Below are 17014 nucleotides of genomic sequence, written 5' to 3'. Positions count from 1 at the left end.
ATTTTTGTTCCCTAAAAACAACTTTGATTTTAATCTCTCAGTTCAAATATATTCAGTAATAGCAACCCTTCATTTACTTTTCTGGATATTAAAAAAAGAAGAAAAATCCAAGTGCACTCCCATTCATTTGAAGTAGTAAGTCACAGGTAAATTAAATTCTATCATTAATAAAATGAAGATATGGGGCAGCACTCCCTCCAGCTGCTTGAATTTTTTTTTCTTTTTTTTTGTAGGAGAAAGCATATTCCTGCGCTAAACCCCAAAGTGTGAAACATCCAACATCCGCTACGTGGGCATTGCAACAAATGTCTTTGCCAAATATGAGACAGGCTCACTCTCCACTGTGGATCTGGAACTTTCAAGAAAAACTACCACCACCAACTTAAATAAGTTTTCTTAGGCCAATTCTGCCTCTAGGAGAATTTGTTGTGTTTGCTAGTTCTTACTATCTGGTTCTTCTGAAAATCACAAATGAGTTCAGCTTGCACCCCAGGTGGGAAATTAGAGAGGGGGAACCTGTGTAAGTTGAAGTTTGTCACAGTAGGCAGAACAGTCGCTTGGCAGCCCGGGCCCATCTCAGGGTGCACTGCTTCACAGCTACACTGTAAAGTGTTAAAAATCCTCCCACCCGCCCCAGAATATATATATATGTATATTAAAAAAAATCCCCTGTCCATCTCTCAGTACACAAAAGGACCTCATCACACTGCAAAAATAGCAGTACCCACTTTGGTCAATTAAAACAAACAAACAAAAAAAAAAGCATACATTATTTTTTTTTTAAATCTGTGTACTTACCTATAATAACCAATACAGCTAAAAGCACTACCTACATAGGCAAAACTTGGTATTGCATAATTCGTATAAATTTGAAACCCCTCCCCCCAAATATTAATTGGAAGATGAAAAACATGAAAGGTTAATAGAAAAAACACCAAAATACTGAAAATATTGCTGGTCGATTACAATTTTTAAGCGGCAACTATACACAGCCATGATATGCTTTATAAATGTGAGATAAAGGTATAACTGTCTAAAAAATCCATGATGTCACACATTTTTCTTCGTCTGGAGTACAAAATATTTTGTCATAAAAATGGTAAAGATTTAAAATGATAATAAATGCAGCAAAACAAGTGTAGTGATGTCACTTTTTGTGTTTTTTTGTTTTTTTATGTTTTTTTGTTTTTTAGATTTCAAGGCAAGGCACGTAATGTGGACATTATATCTTCGTGCAAATTAGGATTACTGGAAAGAGTATTTTTAATTAAAATTTTAAGAGACATAGAGGCAAAATGTGTCTGCCCATGCACACTATGGATCTGTCAATACAAGAAATTTGTTGAACAAGGCTAATGTCTGAAAGCACCATGCAAGTTTTCAGCACCCTGATTACATTTATTTTCTCAAGAGTGCGTTTTTATATCCTACACCCTGGCGTTCCCAGTTTGTAAACTGTAAGCTTTACCCTTGTGACATGGATTTGCCTGCCTCTTTGTCTCTATAATGCAGATTTTATAGAACCTTTTGTACACCCTATGGGTTCTTGATGCAACCAGTAATTTTAAATAAATAAATTCTACCTCCATGGAGGCTGCAGCTAAACCAACATAAGTGCTGTGTTTTCATTCTTTTTTTTTTTTTTTTTTCTCTCAAGCACATGATTTGTCTTGATTTAATGCCTTTTTAAATGCCCTCAAAAACTGAGGGGAAAATAAATTCGTTCAAAATTATTTTAAATTCTTTTTAATCCCCTCAATTTAGAGTCCAAGGGCTGAAGGACTTATAATCATGATTCCCCTTTAGATATAAATTTATAAATTGCACTTGCCTCTGTTAAGTGTTTCTTTTGTGGGGAAAATATTATATTAATTTTTACTGTTGCATGCAGAGATAACACTTCACCTACATAGAGGCATTTCTTCCATAGAGCCTTTGTGTTCAAACTGTTTTTTTTTCCTTTTTTGTTTTTTTTCTTTTTTTTTCTTTTTCTTTTTTTTTTCGGTTTTTTTTGTTTTTTTTTTTGTTCTTTTTTTTTTTTTAAGATTTCAAACTGGGTTACACACTGGAAAAGGCTGGGTTAAGGGCCAAAATTTAATAAATCTGTACTGATAACTAAAGGCTACAGAGATTTTATATATATTTTTTTTAACTTTTAGAAATCAGAGTGCTTATAAAATGGCTGGCTCATGGCTCTGTCACCCAGCACCTCTGACGCCGCCTCCTAGCCTTCGTTGGTGAGATAACCAGGAATAGTGATTCCATGCGTAAACAACAAGAATACTAAACCAATAAAACTAGCTTATCATGCAAATATTAAGGCATCTAGAAAGTCAGTTAAAATATATTGTCATAGAGACAGAACATCTATTTCCCAGCGGACTTCATGTAACAAAGGCTACGTTGCAGGGGCTGCGATCTACCATCAGTGAAATATCATCGACCCTTTTAATGTCATAGTTTCAACCTTAAGGGAATTAGTGATTGTAAGTGCTGCAATTGCTGGTCTATCATCTTCTTTCTTCAGTTTCTTTCCTTTCTCCCTTTGTTTTGTTTTGTCCAGTCTTCCTCTTTTCCTTTTTTTTTTTTTTTTTTTTTTTAATTTCTTAAACTATTGTTGTTATTTCTTTTTCCCTCAGTTGCTTGTTTCTGCTTGAAGGAAAGGTTCTCCAATTATGTTCAAACCATAATTTTGGACATTTGCCGGAAGGATGGGTGTCCTATTTGACACTTGGAAAGGAACCAAGCTAGCCCAGGTACCAGGACTGTTGAGAGGAAAGGGGCAGCAGAGAGGGAAGAAAAAACAGAAAGACAATGTTAAAATATATGGTGATATTAGAAATACAAATTCCAGATGCATCAAAGTACTACTATAACTTTATTCAAAATTAATATGAAATAATATGCTTCTAACATGAGATAAATATGCCAATTACACATATTATACCTATTATACTATATGATCTATTTCTTTCATGAAAAGTAAGATTAATTTTGAGACAGGAAAACCTGGAATAGAACACATACATGATTGTTGAGCTGATTAAGAATATTCTTCCTAAAATTTTTGATCCGTTTGGATGTAAATGCAAAATGATTTTTTTTTGTCCAAGAGAAAAAAGAAAAAAAAAAAAAAAAAAGCAGCAGTCTACAATAATACCAACATACTGTGGTTTGCCAGTTATACTAATTTTGTTTTACCTTTATTTCACAGGCAATTCAGTAGTAAAGATGGGTTTCAATATTTTACCTATCTATCGGGTTGAAAAAAATTGAAAAGTATAATGGAAGATATGTCTTTCCCCCTCACAAAAGGAAAATACATTTTCCAGATAATCTTGTGCATAATGTGCAATTGAAAATGCCTGATTATCAAACATAACTTCATCAGAAATTATTAGTAAAGACCAAATAAATGAAAAAAAAAATGGAATATAGTTTTTGTTCTCTGCAGAGCATCCACTGTGTGAGAAACCTTCCTAGGAGGCTTCAAGGCCTCTGCCTGTGCTTATTAGTTCAAGAGCTCTCCAGTGGTTTTCTTATTCTCCTCTATAACTTATTAAGAGAGAGAACCAAAGCTTTCCTTTCCATTCATGCCCTGCCTTCACCATTAGTAAGGACACCACCTCTGAGCTGCTCTGAATTAGAGGAGTGGGAAGGGCAGGGGGAGGGTTTGTTGAAGGAATAAAGGGATGAGATTCCAATCACCTCAGTTTTGACCTATGTTGGGGATGTTAAAAAAAAAAAAAATGAAAAACAGTTCTCTAGTTGCTACCAGCATAATCTCTCACAAAAAAGTGTCAAGTAGAGGAAAATAACACCAGATGTATGTACCACAAGTTTTGGGGTACACCTAATCTGATGTATTGCTTGTTTCAATGTTCAGCTTGAAACAACTGTCAGCTAAGTAACAGCTGCATAAAAAATGATGAACCAAGAAAACATCAGACAGACAGTTGCATACCCAGCTTAATCAGGGCCTGGCATGGAGACACACTTTCAATGTTTTAAATTTCATTTAGTATCCTTTGTTTTACTTTTGCAACCATAAGGTGAGATATATACTGTTACATAGCTATCGATCTAGATACACTCATTTGTTCATAGTTGAATTCCAAAGGTACAGAAGGTTTTATGGAACATGAAGGAACAAGTTTGGATTAAAACAAAACTTGACATATAATTTTTTACTCGACTGATATCTCTAAACAAAATATGACTTACTGCTACATGTCTAGGTAGATAATTCTGAGATATTTCAACAGAAAAAAAAGCACAATGGTCTTTTTAATTCAAGGGATTTTATGATCAGATGGCAAATTCCATGACAGCAAAGTCCATCTCTCTTTTTGCTAATCATTTAGTGTAGGACCAAAAAGAGTAGATGTTCAATAAATTTTTGAATAAGCACATCAATCAATTAGTTCAAATCACACTCAACTAAACATTTTTTAGAAGGTATTGCCCAAGATTGCATACGCTCATCAAAACATTCTGATTTAGTCCATATTCAGAGAAAATAGATATCTGACTTAAAATTAGAGGTATTTATGGACAAAAATTTATCATGCAGGACTAATCACATTCAAGTTACAAAAGGATGTCCTCATTACTTGAATAAAAGTCATAATTTTAAAGAATATTTTTCACTGTAATCTTCTCTAAGAGACCTAACTATTTTCATTTCTCTCTCCCCTCACATATCTTCAACGATGATTTCTGCGGTTTGTGCCATTGATTGGGAACAGTGTTACATAATTCATCCTGAAGCTTATTTTCCCCTCAACTGTGCTTCTACTGCACTTTGTACATAGTCCTATTACAGCTTCTATTACTTCATTTCGTAATGATCTGTTATCTGCAAGCATCTTACTGACTGAAAAGTGAACTCCACGGAGAAAATGACCTAGTCTTATCTATCTTTACAGTCCAGCCATAGCCAATGCAAACTATTTCTTAACAAAATAAATTACAAAATAAACAAACATCCAATATTTTTAACCTGAAATAAGAGGGATGTGTCAAAAGGAAAAAAAGAGAGAGAGAGAGAGAGAGAGAGAGAGAGAGAGAGACTAGCTCAATAGATAATCCTTGGCAGCAAAATCAACAAGAATTCCAAAATAAGTGATCTCAAAAAATTCATTTTGAGACTGCATGTTTTAGGAATATAAAGTAAATTTTAGATTGAAAATCTGCATGAGCTGGTCGTGGTGGTGCACGATTGTAATCCCAGTGGCTCAGGAGGCTGAGGTAGGAGGATCCTGAGTTCAAAGCCAGCCTCAGAAACTTAGCCAGGTCCTAAGCAACTTAGTGAGACTCTGTTTCAAAATGAAAAATAAAAAAAAGGTTTGGGATGTGGCTCAGTGGTTAAGTGCACCTGGGTTCAATCCCTGGTACCAAAAAAAAAAAAAAAAAATGTGGTTTCTTAAAGGACAAGTCTACCAACTAATGGCAGAAAAGACAAGAATTCAGGGTTTATCTTGCAATTGATTTTTTACTCAGTTCTGTAGAAAAGGCATATATTAATATTCTTTAGAAAATGCTTAATACAAATAAATTGATGGTAGTCACTAACATGACTCTTGCTGTAGAATGTCTAACAAATTTAATTGAAATGTTTATTTAAACCTTCTAAACCTCTCATCCTACATTATGACCATATCAAAATTGTAGTGTGTAATATATTTGTCAATACTGTTTATGAACCTTTGGGGGGAAATAAATCTCAAACATTAACACTGTGCAGACCTCATATATGAGTTTTACAAGCCTCTTATTGCCAATCCATAGGTTAAGTTCAGAACTATCAGGCACAGACATTTTTTAGAGCTTTTTCAGCAGTTCCATTGAAAAAAGGCCTAGTAAGACTAATTCAAATCCCATAATTACAATGCAAAGAAAAATATTTCATCCAACGAAATAATCTAGATAATTTAATTTCAAAAGCACAATGTTTAAAATTCCATAGTCAAGTAAAAATATAGCAATGCTTCTCACAGATTTGATACTGTCTCTATGTACAAATTAATGCCAATAAAAACATGTATGGATAAAATAAACACACATATACCTACACAAATTAGTTATATGTAAGATAATATTTTTAATTTATGGTGGGATGAGAATTATATGAAAAATCATAAGTTTAATTCCACAATCTGTAATCTATCAACTAGAGTCATGAGAATATAACTCTGAAGGGAGGTCGAATGCAGCTACTTTAGTGATATATCTTCAAGCTTACATTTACTTTATTATCATGAATTTTCCAAAGTCAAATCATCTTTCTTTGGGCAAACTAAAGATGAACATGTTTGAAAGCTGAAAAGAGCATCTTTAAAAAATATATACTGGCCATGACCACTAACAAAAGAAAGAGAATGAGAAGGAAGTGGAGGGAAAGAAAGGGGAAAATAAGAAGAAAGGAGGAGGAGGAGGGAGGAGAAGTGAATGTAAGTACTTATGTGAAAAATCAGGCACATACTAAAAAAAAAAAGCACAAAGTATTATAACACAAAGTGCAACTCACCCTACTGATTTCTACTCTCTCTCTATGAGATATTTCACTATGAACAAAATATAAAAAAAGCTCAATCAAAATTCAAAGTTTTAAAAACAAAATGTCAGATTTCATGGAGAATATTTTCAGATTATTTTGAACAAATGTGTCATGAGGGTCCCAATAGAAAAGGAAGAGGAAATAAATTATTCTGACCTTGAGATACTAGGGCTGGGTGCTTAGCCCTGATTTTTTTATACTGATAAGACTACCCCTGACACTGTGCTTATTGGCATCACTCTCCAAGAGAAACTGATTCAATGGTGTTTCTTTATTGAAGAATCTCACCAAATCATGTGATTTAAGGAACAGTTTCAGGACAAAAGGAAAGATAGGACAGTGGAATAGGAAAGATATTCAGACTTCCTCTGTAAGATTCACAAAGGGAGAAATTTCCCTAGTACAATCATGCTGAAGACCACTAAAAACAGGATGTCATCTTTAGTATTTTACATATGCTAGGTCACTTATCTCTCTCAATGAACTCTTAAAATGGCCACAGTTTCCTCCATTTCACCAAGGAAATTGAGGCAAGTTATTTGCCTAGTCTCCCACCTGGTCCTCAGATATAATATAACCACTCTGTCTGATTCCCATGGCCATTTCACTGTAATATACTGCCTTCTTAGAAAGTCAGATGGTGCTGGGGACGAGTACTTGCCTAGCATGTTTAAGGACCTGTGTCAGGTGTTGACCCAAAATTAGAAAGAGCTTTGAACAATTTTCTGAAGGCAAATATATTCACTTCAAGAAACAATGAGTTTTCAAGGTACCCCACAAGCTGGATCATAACCTTCCTATACATAAGAGACGTGTGCACAGAATACATGGTTGGGCAGGACAGCCAAGCACTCTGAAATTCCATGAATCTGTCTCCTCTGGAAACAAATCTAGTTGAAGTTCTCTAGAGTAACACTATAATCAGGACTAAGAGGGAAGAAGGTACCCACTTCTTCCTTTAAAAATGATACACTATTTACATATTTCTTAGCTTGGTAAACTGTATAAAATAGTTGGTCTTTGCATCTAAAGAGTCCATAAATTTTATCTTTCAATGAAAGAGAGAAAATTGTTCTCTGCAGCCAAACCAACATTTGATGGTTATGTGTCTTTTTTGTTTTGCTTTAATTATGTGTCCTGTGACTCAGTCTTTGAAGTCAAAAAGGATTGGTCCGTTAGTTTTTAACCCATTAACCCACAAAGAATGACAGGGTACCAGATAAACATATTAAGTCCTTGAGTTGAATCAGAAACCAAAGTGAAAAATTTCATCTCATCTATAAGCTTTAGGTGATTAAGACTAAAAGAGCAACTTCAAGAAAGGCAAAATTTATTTATTACTGGTACATGTTTATTTGGTAATGAATTGGACATTCTGTTTTAGACAACTTATAAAATATCAGAGTATCCAGTACACTAATACTTTACAGGGGAATAGCAATATTGTCCATTTGGGTTTTGTGTACTACATTTACTTCAAAGACAGTAAGCACTCTTTAAAGAAGCTTAAAAAATACTAAGAAATGAAGCACCAAGGACTGAATATAATCATACAACCTCAACTGTACTAATAATCACATTACTTATAAATAGTGTTAAAGTAAAAATGGTCCAGAAAGCATGAGGAATATATAAAATAGATATCTTAATAGAATTTGCCTTTAGTTCTTTTGTAACAGTTTCAGATATTCTCCAAGACTGAAAGACTTTTTAGCTCTTTGCCTAATTTTTGACACAATATTAACACACATGTTTTAGTATTTCTCCCAAAATGTACAATAAACAATTTCCCCTATTAATAGCTAAAGGCTTGTCTGGAAAAATCAGGCATGGTGTGTTAAGTATTAATTAAGTTAAAAAACATGTTGTCCTGGATTGTATATATGTACATTTGCAGGGGCTGCTTATTTCAATATAACATAAAGTCTGCACATCATGTCTTTGTGAAAAAGTGCTCACTCAGACTAGTGGAAGGAATAAATGGGCAGCATTAAAGTTGAATCTATAAATGCATTAGAATAAAGATAATAAATATACCAGTGGCTAGCACTTAGATGGTGGTTATTATTTGCCAGGCTCTGTTTTATGTGATTGACCTGCTTAAAGCTTTTAATCCTCACAGCAAACCTAGGAGAAAGTGTCATTATCTGTTATTTTAGAGATGAGGAAACTGAGCTAGGAGGTTAAGCATCTCACCCGAATTACAATGCTACTGCTTTGTATAAGCCAGGATTCTAACTTTAGCCGTGTGGACCTAGGATCTATGTTCTTAACCTATACATTTCACTTCACCTTCCTCTTTTGTGAAATACATTTTACTTAAACAAACAAACAAACTGGACAGGAATTTATATTGCAACTGATTTTTTTAAAAGATTCAATGAATTAAGGTTCATATTATTTAGACACACTGAAATTTCCATGGAAGTATAACTCTTGCCTAAACTTCAGCATAAATAACTATATTTTATTCACCAAATACCTGTTGTTTTTCAGCTGAAAGCAATACGTGCCTTTGTTTTATGGATGTACAGATTTGTATGTCAATAATTTGCTTTTGAGTTCCTCTTCAGACCAGGCCAGACTGGAAGCAAAAATTACAAAGTGCTTACATAGGTCTTGGGTTCCTTCAATTTATTTTTTTCCATTTTTAAGGATCATTATTGCCATCTGAATGATCTTATTTGCATGCAAGATGATTTCTAATGATTATTACTATTTGTAATAATCTCTATCAGAAAGCTCCCTGGCTAGCTCTTACCTGATCTGCAAAGTACTCTTGTGGGCTCTCTGGGAAACACCAAATATCATAAACTGCAGGTGGCTCATGGAATTATTCTAACTGCAAGCAATAGCACTTTCATAGTAATGAAAGAGAAATGTATTTGTTTCTTAACTAAGTAGGTAAATAGTCTTCTTTATTGCTACTCCTTGGGGACCAACAGTTTTGAAAATAACATCAAAACGGTAAGCCATCAAACCTCATTAGTTTATATTCAATTATTTCAGATGTCTTTTGTTACTGGGGCATGCTGAATTGAGGGTTAACTTTGCCATGCTTGAGTGCTAGCATGTTCTAAGTAAAATAATGGCACATGCCAGTGAAATATTTAATCTAATGAAGAGCACAAGGTAAGAAAAGCCCTTATGATGGGACCATTACAACTAAGTATTAAATTGCTATTCTCTTTCAGTAAAAAGCTCTTACGTCATCCTGAAAGACCCTTCAACAAGGCAATCTATACACTTAAAAGTAACAAAAACCTATTTCCTTAGAATGTTTAGTTTAAGCAAAAATAAGACGTTCTTTCCCTAAATAGGGAACATTAAGTAGAGTTTTTAAAAAAATTTATCTTTTACCTATTTTAGAGCTAAAAGTGAAAGGTAGAGAATTAACGTGAAGAGAACTAATGATAAATAAGTTACAGGACACACATGCACACATATACAGCAACTTATGAAGCTGTGGGAGGTTTTAGCCAATTAAAAAAAATAGAATAATTAGGCTTATAGTAGTAATTTTATCTCCTCCCACAGATCATGCGGCAGAGAAGCCCACATGTTGATTTCCAGCCTCCTTCTCTAGTCTGTATTCCTCTCCACCCCTAGGCTTCTTTTCAATGCTATTGTTATAAGTGCTACTTGCTCTTCTTATTTGCATATGTGATTCTTCAACAGCAGACAAAATTCTCTACAAAAATGGTGCTTCAACATAGTGCCTTTCACTAGAGAAAATCATCCAAGGCATACTAAGTTAAATGGAAATGTAAGTTTTATGCAAAAACAAAAAGAGATTCTTTCGCAAATGATTTTCACTTAAAAGCAAAAATCAGCATTATTTGCCTAATTTCTCCTCTAAGGAATAGAACTTACCGGTATCAGAATTCTGAAGTATTAAACTTCAAAGGATTAAGAACTGAATGCTTTTTGATATTGTGCCTTTAACTCTGTTCACATGTGCAAAGATCTTCCTTCTTGCAAAACAAAGTGAACAAACATAACTTTCTATAATTTCTGAATATTCCACTTTTGTGTTTTTCAATTTCTTGAACTTCAGTGGGCTTTTGGCCTTTCTTTTATAATTTATGGTGTTTATTATATTTATTCACTCGTGGGCTCTGTTATTTAAATGCCACTAAAAATTCACAGTACACCTACTCATAGCACTAGCAAAATGAGGATCAAAAAAGGTAAACTAATAAATAGTGCTTTTGCTGCTGATGGAGCTCACTCCTCATGGACGTAGAGTGTGAGAGAATATGGCACTTTACATAAAACATCTTCATGTAAGGTAGGTGTTTGATATACTTCCTTTTGTTGCAAAGGGTTAATCAGAAAGGTTTACATTTGGGAATGCTCTGAATCATGCTCCTCCCTCTCCAGTAGCACTGCCAAAAATCATCTGACAGGAAACGTAAGATTAAGTTTGTCCTACCTAAGCGAACAAAGAGTGCTCTGAACAGGCCACCGGTTTACTGCAGAGCGGGAACTTTTCTAATCCTGCTGGAATCTGCAGTGCTGCTCAGAAAATATCACGGAAAAAGTTGTTTTCTTTCCTCTAACATCTTGTCTCTGGATCATCTCATTTTGGTCACACTGCTGATCCTGCTGCTTCTCCCATAAAGGTTAACTTAAAGCTCCAAACATAATCATGTGGAAAATGGACATTATTGATTCCTATGGCCCATTGTTCCCCCATCCTAAGTCCCTGAAGTTCAAGTTCAATCTGGAATTACATCATGTCTGGTTTCTCCTGGTTACCAGACGGCTTGAGACGTGACCACAGCTACAGAAAAAACAAACAGCCTTCTTCACGCTTCGGCTCCCCTATCGATTCAAACGTAAACTTTTTTTCTTTCTCTCAAGTATGCTTCAAGTATGGAGCATGGTTAATTTAGAGATTAAGTTCCAAATTAGATTATCTAATGGCATCTTAATGGATTGCTGACCCATTTCCTGTGGGATGGCAGCAGGCAAGTCTGGCTGGAATACAATTAATTTCTTAGGAAGTGTTCTGAAGAGTTTGCCTAGATAAAAAGGAAATGTCGTATTGCACAAATCTTTCTTTATAAATGGAGAAAGTTAGGCAAAAACTACAACAAATCCCAATGTATTTTTCAACAGTCAGATCAGAGACATTGTGTGTTTGTGAAAACCGTATCAAGATCATTTTTAAGAATGGCAACGTTTCTAGTTTTGATTTCATAACAGGTGCAAATAATTTTGATGAGAATAGAAAGGAATTCCTTGCAAGAGAATGTTCAAATGCAGACAGCAACCTTGGTTAGCAGCCCTGTTAGCAAACAGGGGTCATGTGCAATTTCGGCTTTTTCAATTTTCTGCCTTGAACCAAAGTTTCTTCCATTCGTCTATCTTATCAGCATTTCTATCATGGTCCCAGAGTGGTACTAGGGGCCCAGGCTGGTGTATTAAAAAGTTGTATATTCTGAATACACTTTAGAGCTAACAGCTGAAAAGGAAACTCAGCACTCTGAGAATAAAGCTCCCCCCAGGAACTCCAGGAACAACCCAGCTGTTGTACTATAGTTATGTGTCAAGATAACAAACTGAGAGCAGGAAATGCTAACCTAGTCAATTCTCGGGGATGGCCTAAGTGTAACGTTGAAACAAAAGTTAACTCTTAATTCCACCTAAGAACAGGCCATGTACTGCCACTATCATATACATGCCACATATCTGTGGACACAGCCACACTTATATCCACCCATACACACTTATGCATAGAGACATGCAAACATCTATGTGCATATGAACATACAGTTGCAACCCAATATTGAGAATTGTTTTTTTCTTAAATATTCCTTCTTAAGCCTTTCCAGAGCATACATTTTACCATGAAAATGTTATGGATGTAACAAAGAAAAATGGTAAATGGACAGGGCAGTGTGATGTAAAGAGAGTTATATATATATATATGAAATGAACACTGTTACTCCTTCCTTTTTGCCCTCCCTCTTCTGGCCAACCAGATCCAAATAACCTTTACTGGCTGCTAAATTTCTCTTGGGAAATCAAGCAACTCTCTAGAATTGCAGTAATAAACGACAATTTCTTACAAAAACATGTGTAAAGTAACTACAAAATGAAGTATTGAACTCATGGAAAGGAACTGCTAACACATGTAACACGGAAAAGAGCTGATAAAAGTCTCTTTGGTGCCATTCAATTATGGCATCAGCAGAAACACAAAAATCCTTCCAATTATTTTAGTAAAATCTTCATTTATTCATTATTTCGGAGGCTGAGCAAATGGTTTGTGTAAACATATCCTTCAGTAACACGCGCATGTTTATTTTAGCCATCTGAAGGCTTCTTCCATGTTTATATAAGCCATCAAACACATACAACCCTCACTTGTGGCTTTGCGTCTTCTTGAAAAGGGTGAAGGGGGAGAAGGGAGAATGAAACACTAAATCCAGTTTCTCTTTTGCATAAAGCACTCCCTCCAATGTTTTAAAATAACTTATGTTTATATTATTCTTGGATTGTCCTTCGGCTTTCTTTTTCATTCAATTATACCACTCTTTCAATATTCCAAAGTTCTGCCTATAGTTTCAACAAAGAAAGTCAGTTAGGGAGTACTTACTGTATGTGTTTACACCCACAGAAAGCACATGTGCAAAAAGAAAGGGATTTGTCTACGTAGGAGAACAAAGCACAGGCGTAACAGTGTCTAGCTTGAGCAAATTTGGTACCTATGCCCCTCCCAGGAGTGGAACCCATTCTCACTGAAGTAGAAGTGAGGTAGATCTTCATCAACATTTTATTCTGTGTTCATGGCAGTTAACTGAACTTCTGTTCCAGCAGAAAGCTTCGCTTTCTCAAGGTACAAGCAACTCCTTAGCTCATGACCACACACATGCGTACAAACAGAAAAATGGTTCACAGAATTCTAAGGTCAGAACAACAAAACACCATCAGGTTGCAACCTAGGAAGGCTGTGAAAACTTTCCAAAAGTCAGTTCTGGTTCCTTAGGGAATGTTTATAGCCTGAGGTGGGGTGGGGAAGGACAGAGGAAATATTCCAGCTTTTATTACACTACTTGTACAGCTCCCCAGGACCTGCCATTCTAGTCCCCAAAAGGAGCTGCATTAAATGACATGCAAACACCTCAAGAGGGCAACTGGCATGAAGTGGAAGAGGAGGCAACCATGAACCAGTGAGATGGCAGCAAACAGCAGACAATTCAAACGGCACAAAGCCACACAGAAACACTACAAAGTCTCCAGGGATTGCCTTTTGTTAAAAACAAAAGGCAACAGCCACAACAAAAATAACCCGTAGTATCTTCTTTATTCCATCATGCCAAAGCTAAATTATTTAATTCTCTGGTTGACCAGATCTACATTTCTGGTATATTTTCACCTTACTGAGATGATTGTAAAGCTGCAGCTGTGCCCAGAAGATTTTAGATATGTATGATCTGCCTTAAAAATGGTACTTCCAGGGAGCTTGGGTGGTAGCTCAGTTGATAGAACACTTGCCTAGCACAGGTGAGGTACTGGGCTTGATTCTTGGCACTGCATATAAATAAATAAAATAAAGGTCTTTGACAACTAAAATAATTTTTTTTTTTAAAGTGGTACTTCTACAGGAACTGAGGGTATAGCTCTGGGGTTTAGTTCTGGCCTAGGATGCGTGGGACCCTGGATTCCAACTCTAGCATTGAAAAAGAAAAGAGTGGTAGTGTTACAGTTATTATTTCCCTTTTTCAATATTATATCTAGAAGAAAAAAAATTAAGTTGTAAAAATGACTACAGGGCACAAATTATAAATTACATGTAAAGCCACCATGCCACAGGCATGGCCTTTTTATGTTCTAAAATATGGACTTGTGTCCATATTTGAGAAAGGTAACAAAGCAAAGTGAATTGCTGTCTGTTTGAGTATATTTATCCTAAACTGCGTGATACTTAGATTTTAAGAACTGTGGGTGTCTTGTCCATCACAGCATTTAGGATAGCCCCACACAGAGATGCAATAAATCCCTGTAGAATGTATAAGCAAGACGCCTGCCATCACCAATTACGCGCCTTCTGAGTTACTACAAAAAGGAAAGAAACAAACCCAGAGCTGCCTGCTTAAGAGCTGTATGAATCACTAAGGCCATTCTACACATCATGATCTACTAACCCAAAGAAAAACTATTATTTTTGAGATGGGGAAAAAGAAAAAAATATTAATTCTGAATTCTTGTCTATGACCTGAAACTGATTTACAATATCAATTTTTCACCAAGAGGGGGCTTTGTGAAATGAACAATACACCCCTCAGAGCTGAGTTTAATTCTCATATTCATTCACTCCACATACATGTGTTCTGATTCATTGTCCACTCACCTTTTCTTTTGGGGGGGAATATCTGTTTTTGATTTTAAAAAATTATGAGGAATTAGGTGAAATTATTTCTTAAATTGGTAATCATTTACATCTTTATTGGATTTAATGTATTTTCAAGGTGCTATCCTATTTTAGATTAAGTAAATGCCAATCAGTAATCAACAGATTTGGAAGTTCAGAGGCTGATTTACAAACATGAGTACATTTCATCTGATTTGCAATTCTTATAAATATGGCAAGCTTGTATGCAGACATGAGCCATTTTGCTAACTTATGGGCAGAAATGGAATACAGGAAGGTTTTTTTTTTAATAAAACAAAATGCAAACAATGTGTTATCAAACCTAATTAAACTAACTTTTAAAAGTATTAATTCAGACTTTTTAATAAGGTACTTTCATTACATGTAATTGATGCTACTAGTCATTAAGATTATTTAAATAAGATACTTCCACTTCTTTTTGTAACTTACATTCTATTGTTTTCCAAAAGGAGGAATAATACAAGCTTTTCAGAGGAGGGATCATAATAGGTAAAAATGTATCCATTTTTAAATTTGATAGTTTGTTACTCTTCAAAAAGTAAAAGGCATACTGTAATCATTTAGGTATTGAATTACTAGAAAGCCATCAAAGTTTTTAGAACACAATATGAATAATTTTCTTAATTTTTATCTGAGCAAACATGGACATTTAATTAATCTGACTCAAACTTTACTCTTCAAAAGTTTCTATCAACCAACAAGGAGCTGAGCAACTAGTTCTATCACAACTAATATCTCAGCATGTGATTTCATATAGGCATTTTCTGAAAAGGAAGGATCATAATCATAGCTGGGCTGAAAAATTAAGTTAGCTCTATTTTTGGTGAACTTAAGGAACAACTTTACTCCCTATTGCAATTTTTAATTTCTTAATACATATGATTATACCATGAATTTTAATTATTTATCAATTTGACATAACTTATTAAAATAACACATAAGAAGCTATCTCGGAACTACTTACTATCTAAAACCAACACATGAAACAATATCCGAACTGCTTTTGAAAATAAAGTTTTGTAATAATTATCTTAACCAACCAAATTAAGTCAACCCTCAATGGGTCATATCAGTATACAAACGAATTAATACTTTATTTAAACCAAATTCCTTCATAGTTACTGATTCCAACAGTCTTCCCACTCCAAAATTTATGGGTACTACTAGTAACAATTAAATTGACTAACTTGAAATTTTCCTTCTAGCTTTTCCTGATAAAGGAATAAATGAATAGTAAAATGACTTAGAGGTAGCAGTAGAGGAGAGTCAAAATGAGAAGAATGTATAATGTGAAAGACCAATGCTTTATCCTCAAATGCTGAAAAATCTTCCCTTAAGCTAGAATTTCATTTTTCAGGACCTAAAATCTAAGAATCAGATTTTACCCCCTCCCCCATCAAAAATATTATAAATTGTATCAAACATTTGACAGTATTTAGAAATCTCAATGACCAGTTAGCATATGCTATAGTCCCAAATTAATTTGATGTTGCATTTAAACAGGAAATAAAGGAGAGGGGAAGGAGAAGAGGAATGGCATAGCCAAAACAACTAAATTTTTCAAATATACTTTCGGTAAAACTAGTTAAAAACATGGAAGTTTGAGGTGTAAGTGTAGGGTTGGAAATAATTAAAATGTTACCTTTGCCAAGTAATTCCCAATGTATCCTCACTGGTACTGGGGTATAAATGCCTGCCGTTTTGATTCATGGTCCAGTCACAAATCCTCAGCTGTCAATTGAAACCTAGCAGTCAGATATGGATCGAGCAGTACTACAGTTTTTAGTATTTAAATGAACACATGCAAACTAGTACTGTATATGGCATTACCCTTACTTTCCCAAGAGGCAACTTAAAAAAAAAAAAGAAAAAAAAAGCAAAAGAAAATCTTATTCTGAAAAGCAAAATTCCTAGACCCTTTTTAAAGAAAAAGCTATTGCAATATGCTTCTCTATTAATTAAAGCATACAAGAGAAACAAGTGCTTAGAACATAACAATTAGCCATTATTAGAGTACAAATTGAGCTGAAATAAAAGCAAACGTTAATGTT

General features: G+C 34.7%; 1 protein-coding gene across 7 annotated transcripts in view; it reads right to left on the bottom strand.

Annotated features, from left to right (window-relative positions):
* Positions 1–2577: 2577 nt before the first annotated feature.
* Nfib (nuclear factor I B) overlaps positions 2578–17014 on the bottom strand; it is a 214947-nt gene continuing 200510 nt past the window's right edge. For 4 of the 7 annotated variants that reach the window (XM_047524578.1, XM_047524579.1, XM_047524583.1 and 1 more), the window contains 2 exons: positions 16606–16694; positions 2578–2765 (listed from right to left, as the gene is read on the bottom strand). In XM_047524578.1, coding sequence (XP_047380534.1) covers positions 2636–2765; positions 16606–16694 — 219 coding nt within the window. In that variant the 3' untranslated portion in view covers positions 2578–2635. The remainder of the gene's footprint in view (positions 2766–16605; positions 16695–17014) is intronic. The other 3 variants (XM_047524581.1, XM_047524582.1, XM_047524584.1) reach the window with 1 other exon arrangement.

This window comes from Sciurus carolinensis, chromosome 14 (assembly GCF_902686445.1).
Source record: "Sciurus carolinensis chromosome 14, mSciCar1.2, whole genome shotgun sequence".
Lineage (NCBI taxonomy): Eukaryota > Metazoa > Chordata > Mammalia > Rodentia > Sciuridae > Sciurus > Sciurus carolinensis.
Note: the sequence above shows the minus strand (reverse complement) of the source record. Positions and strands in the feature narration are given on the sequence as shown.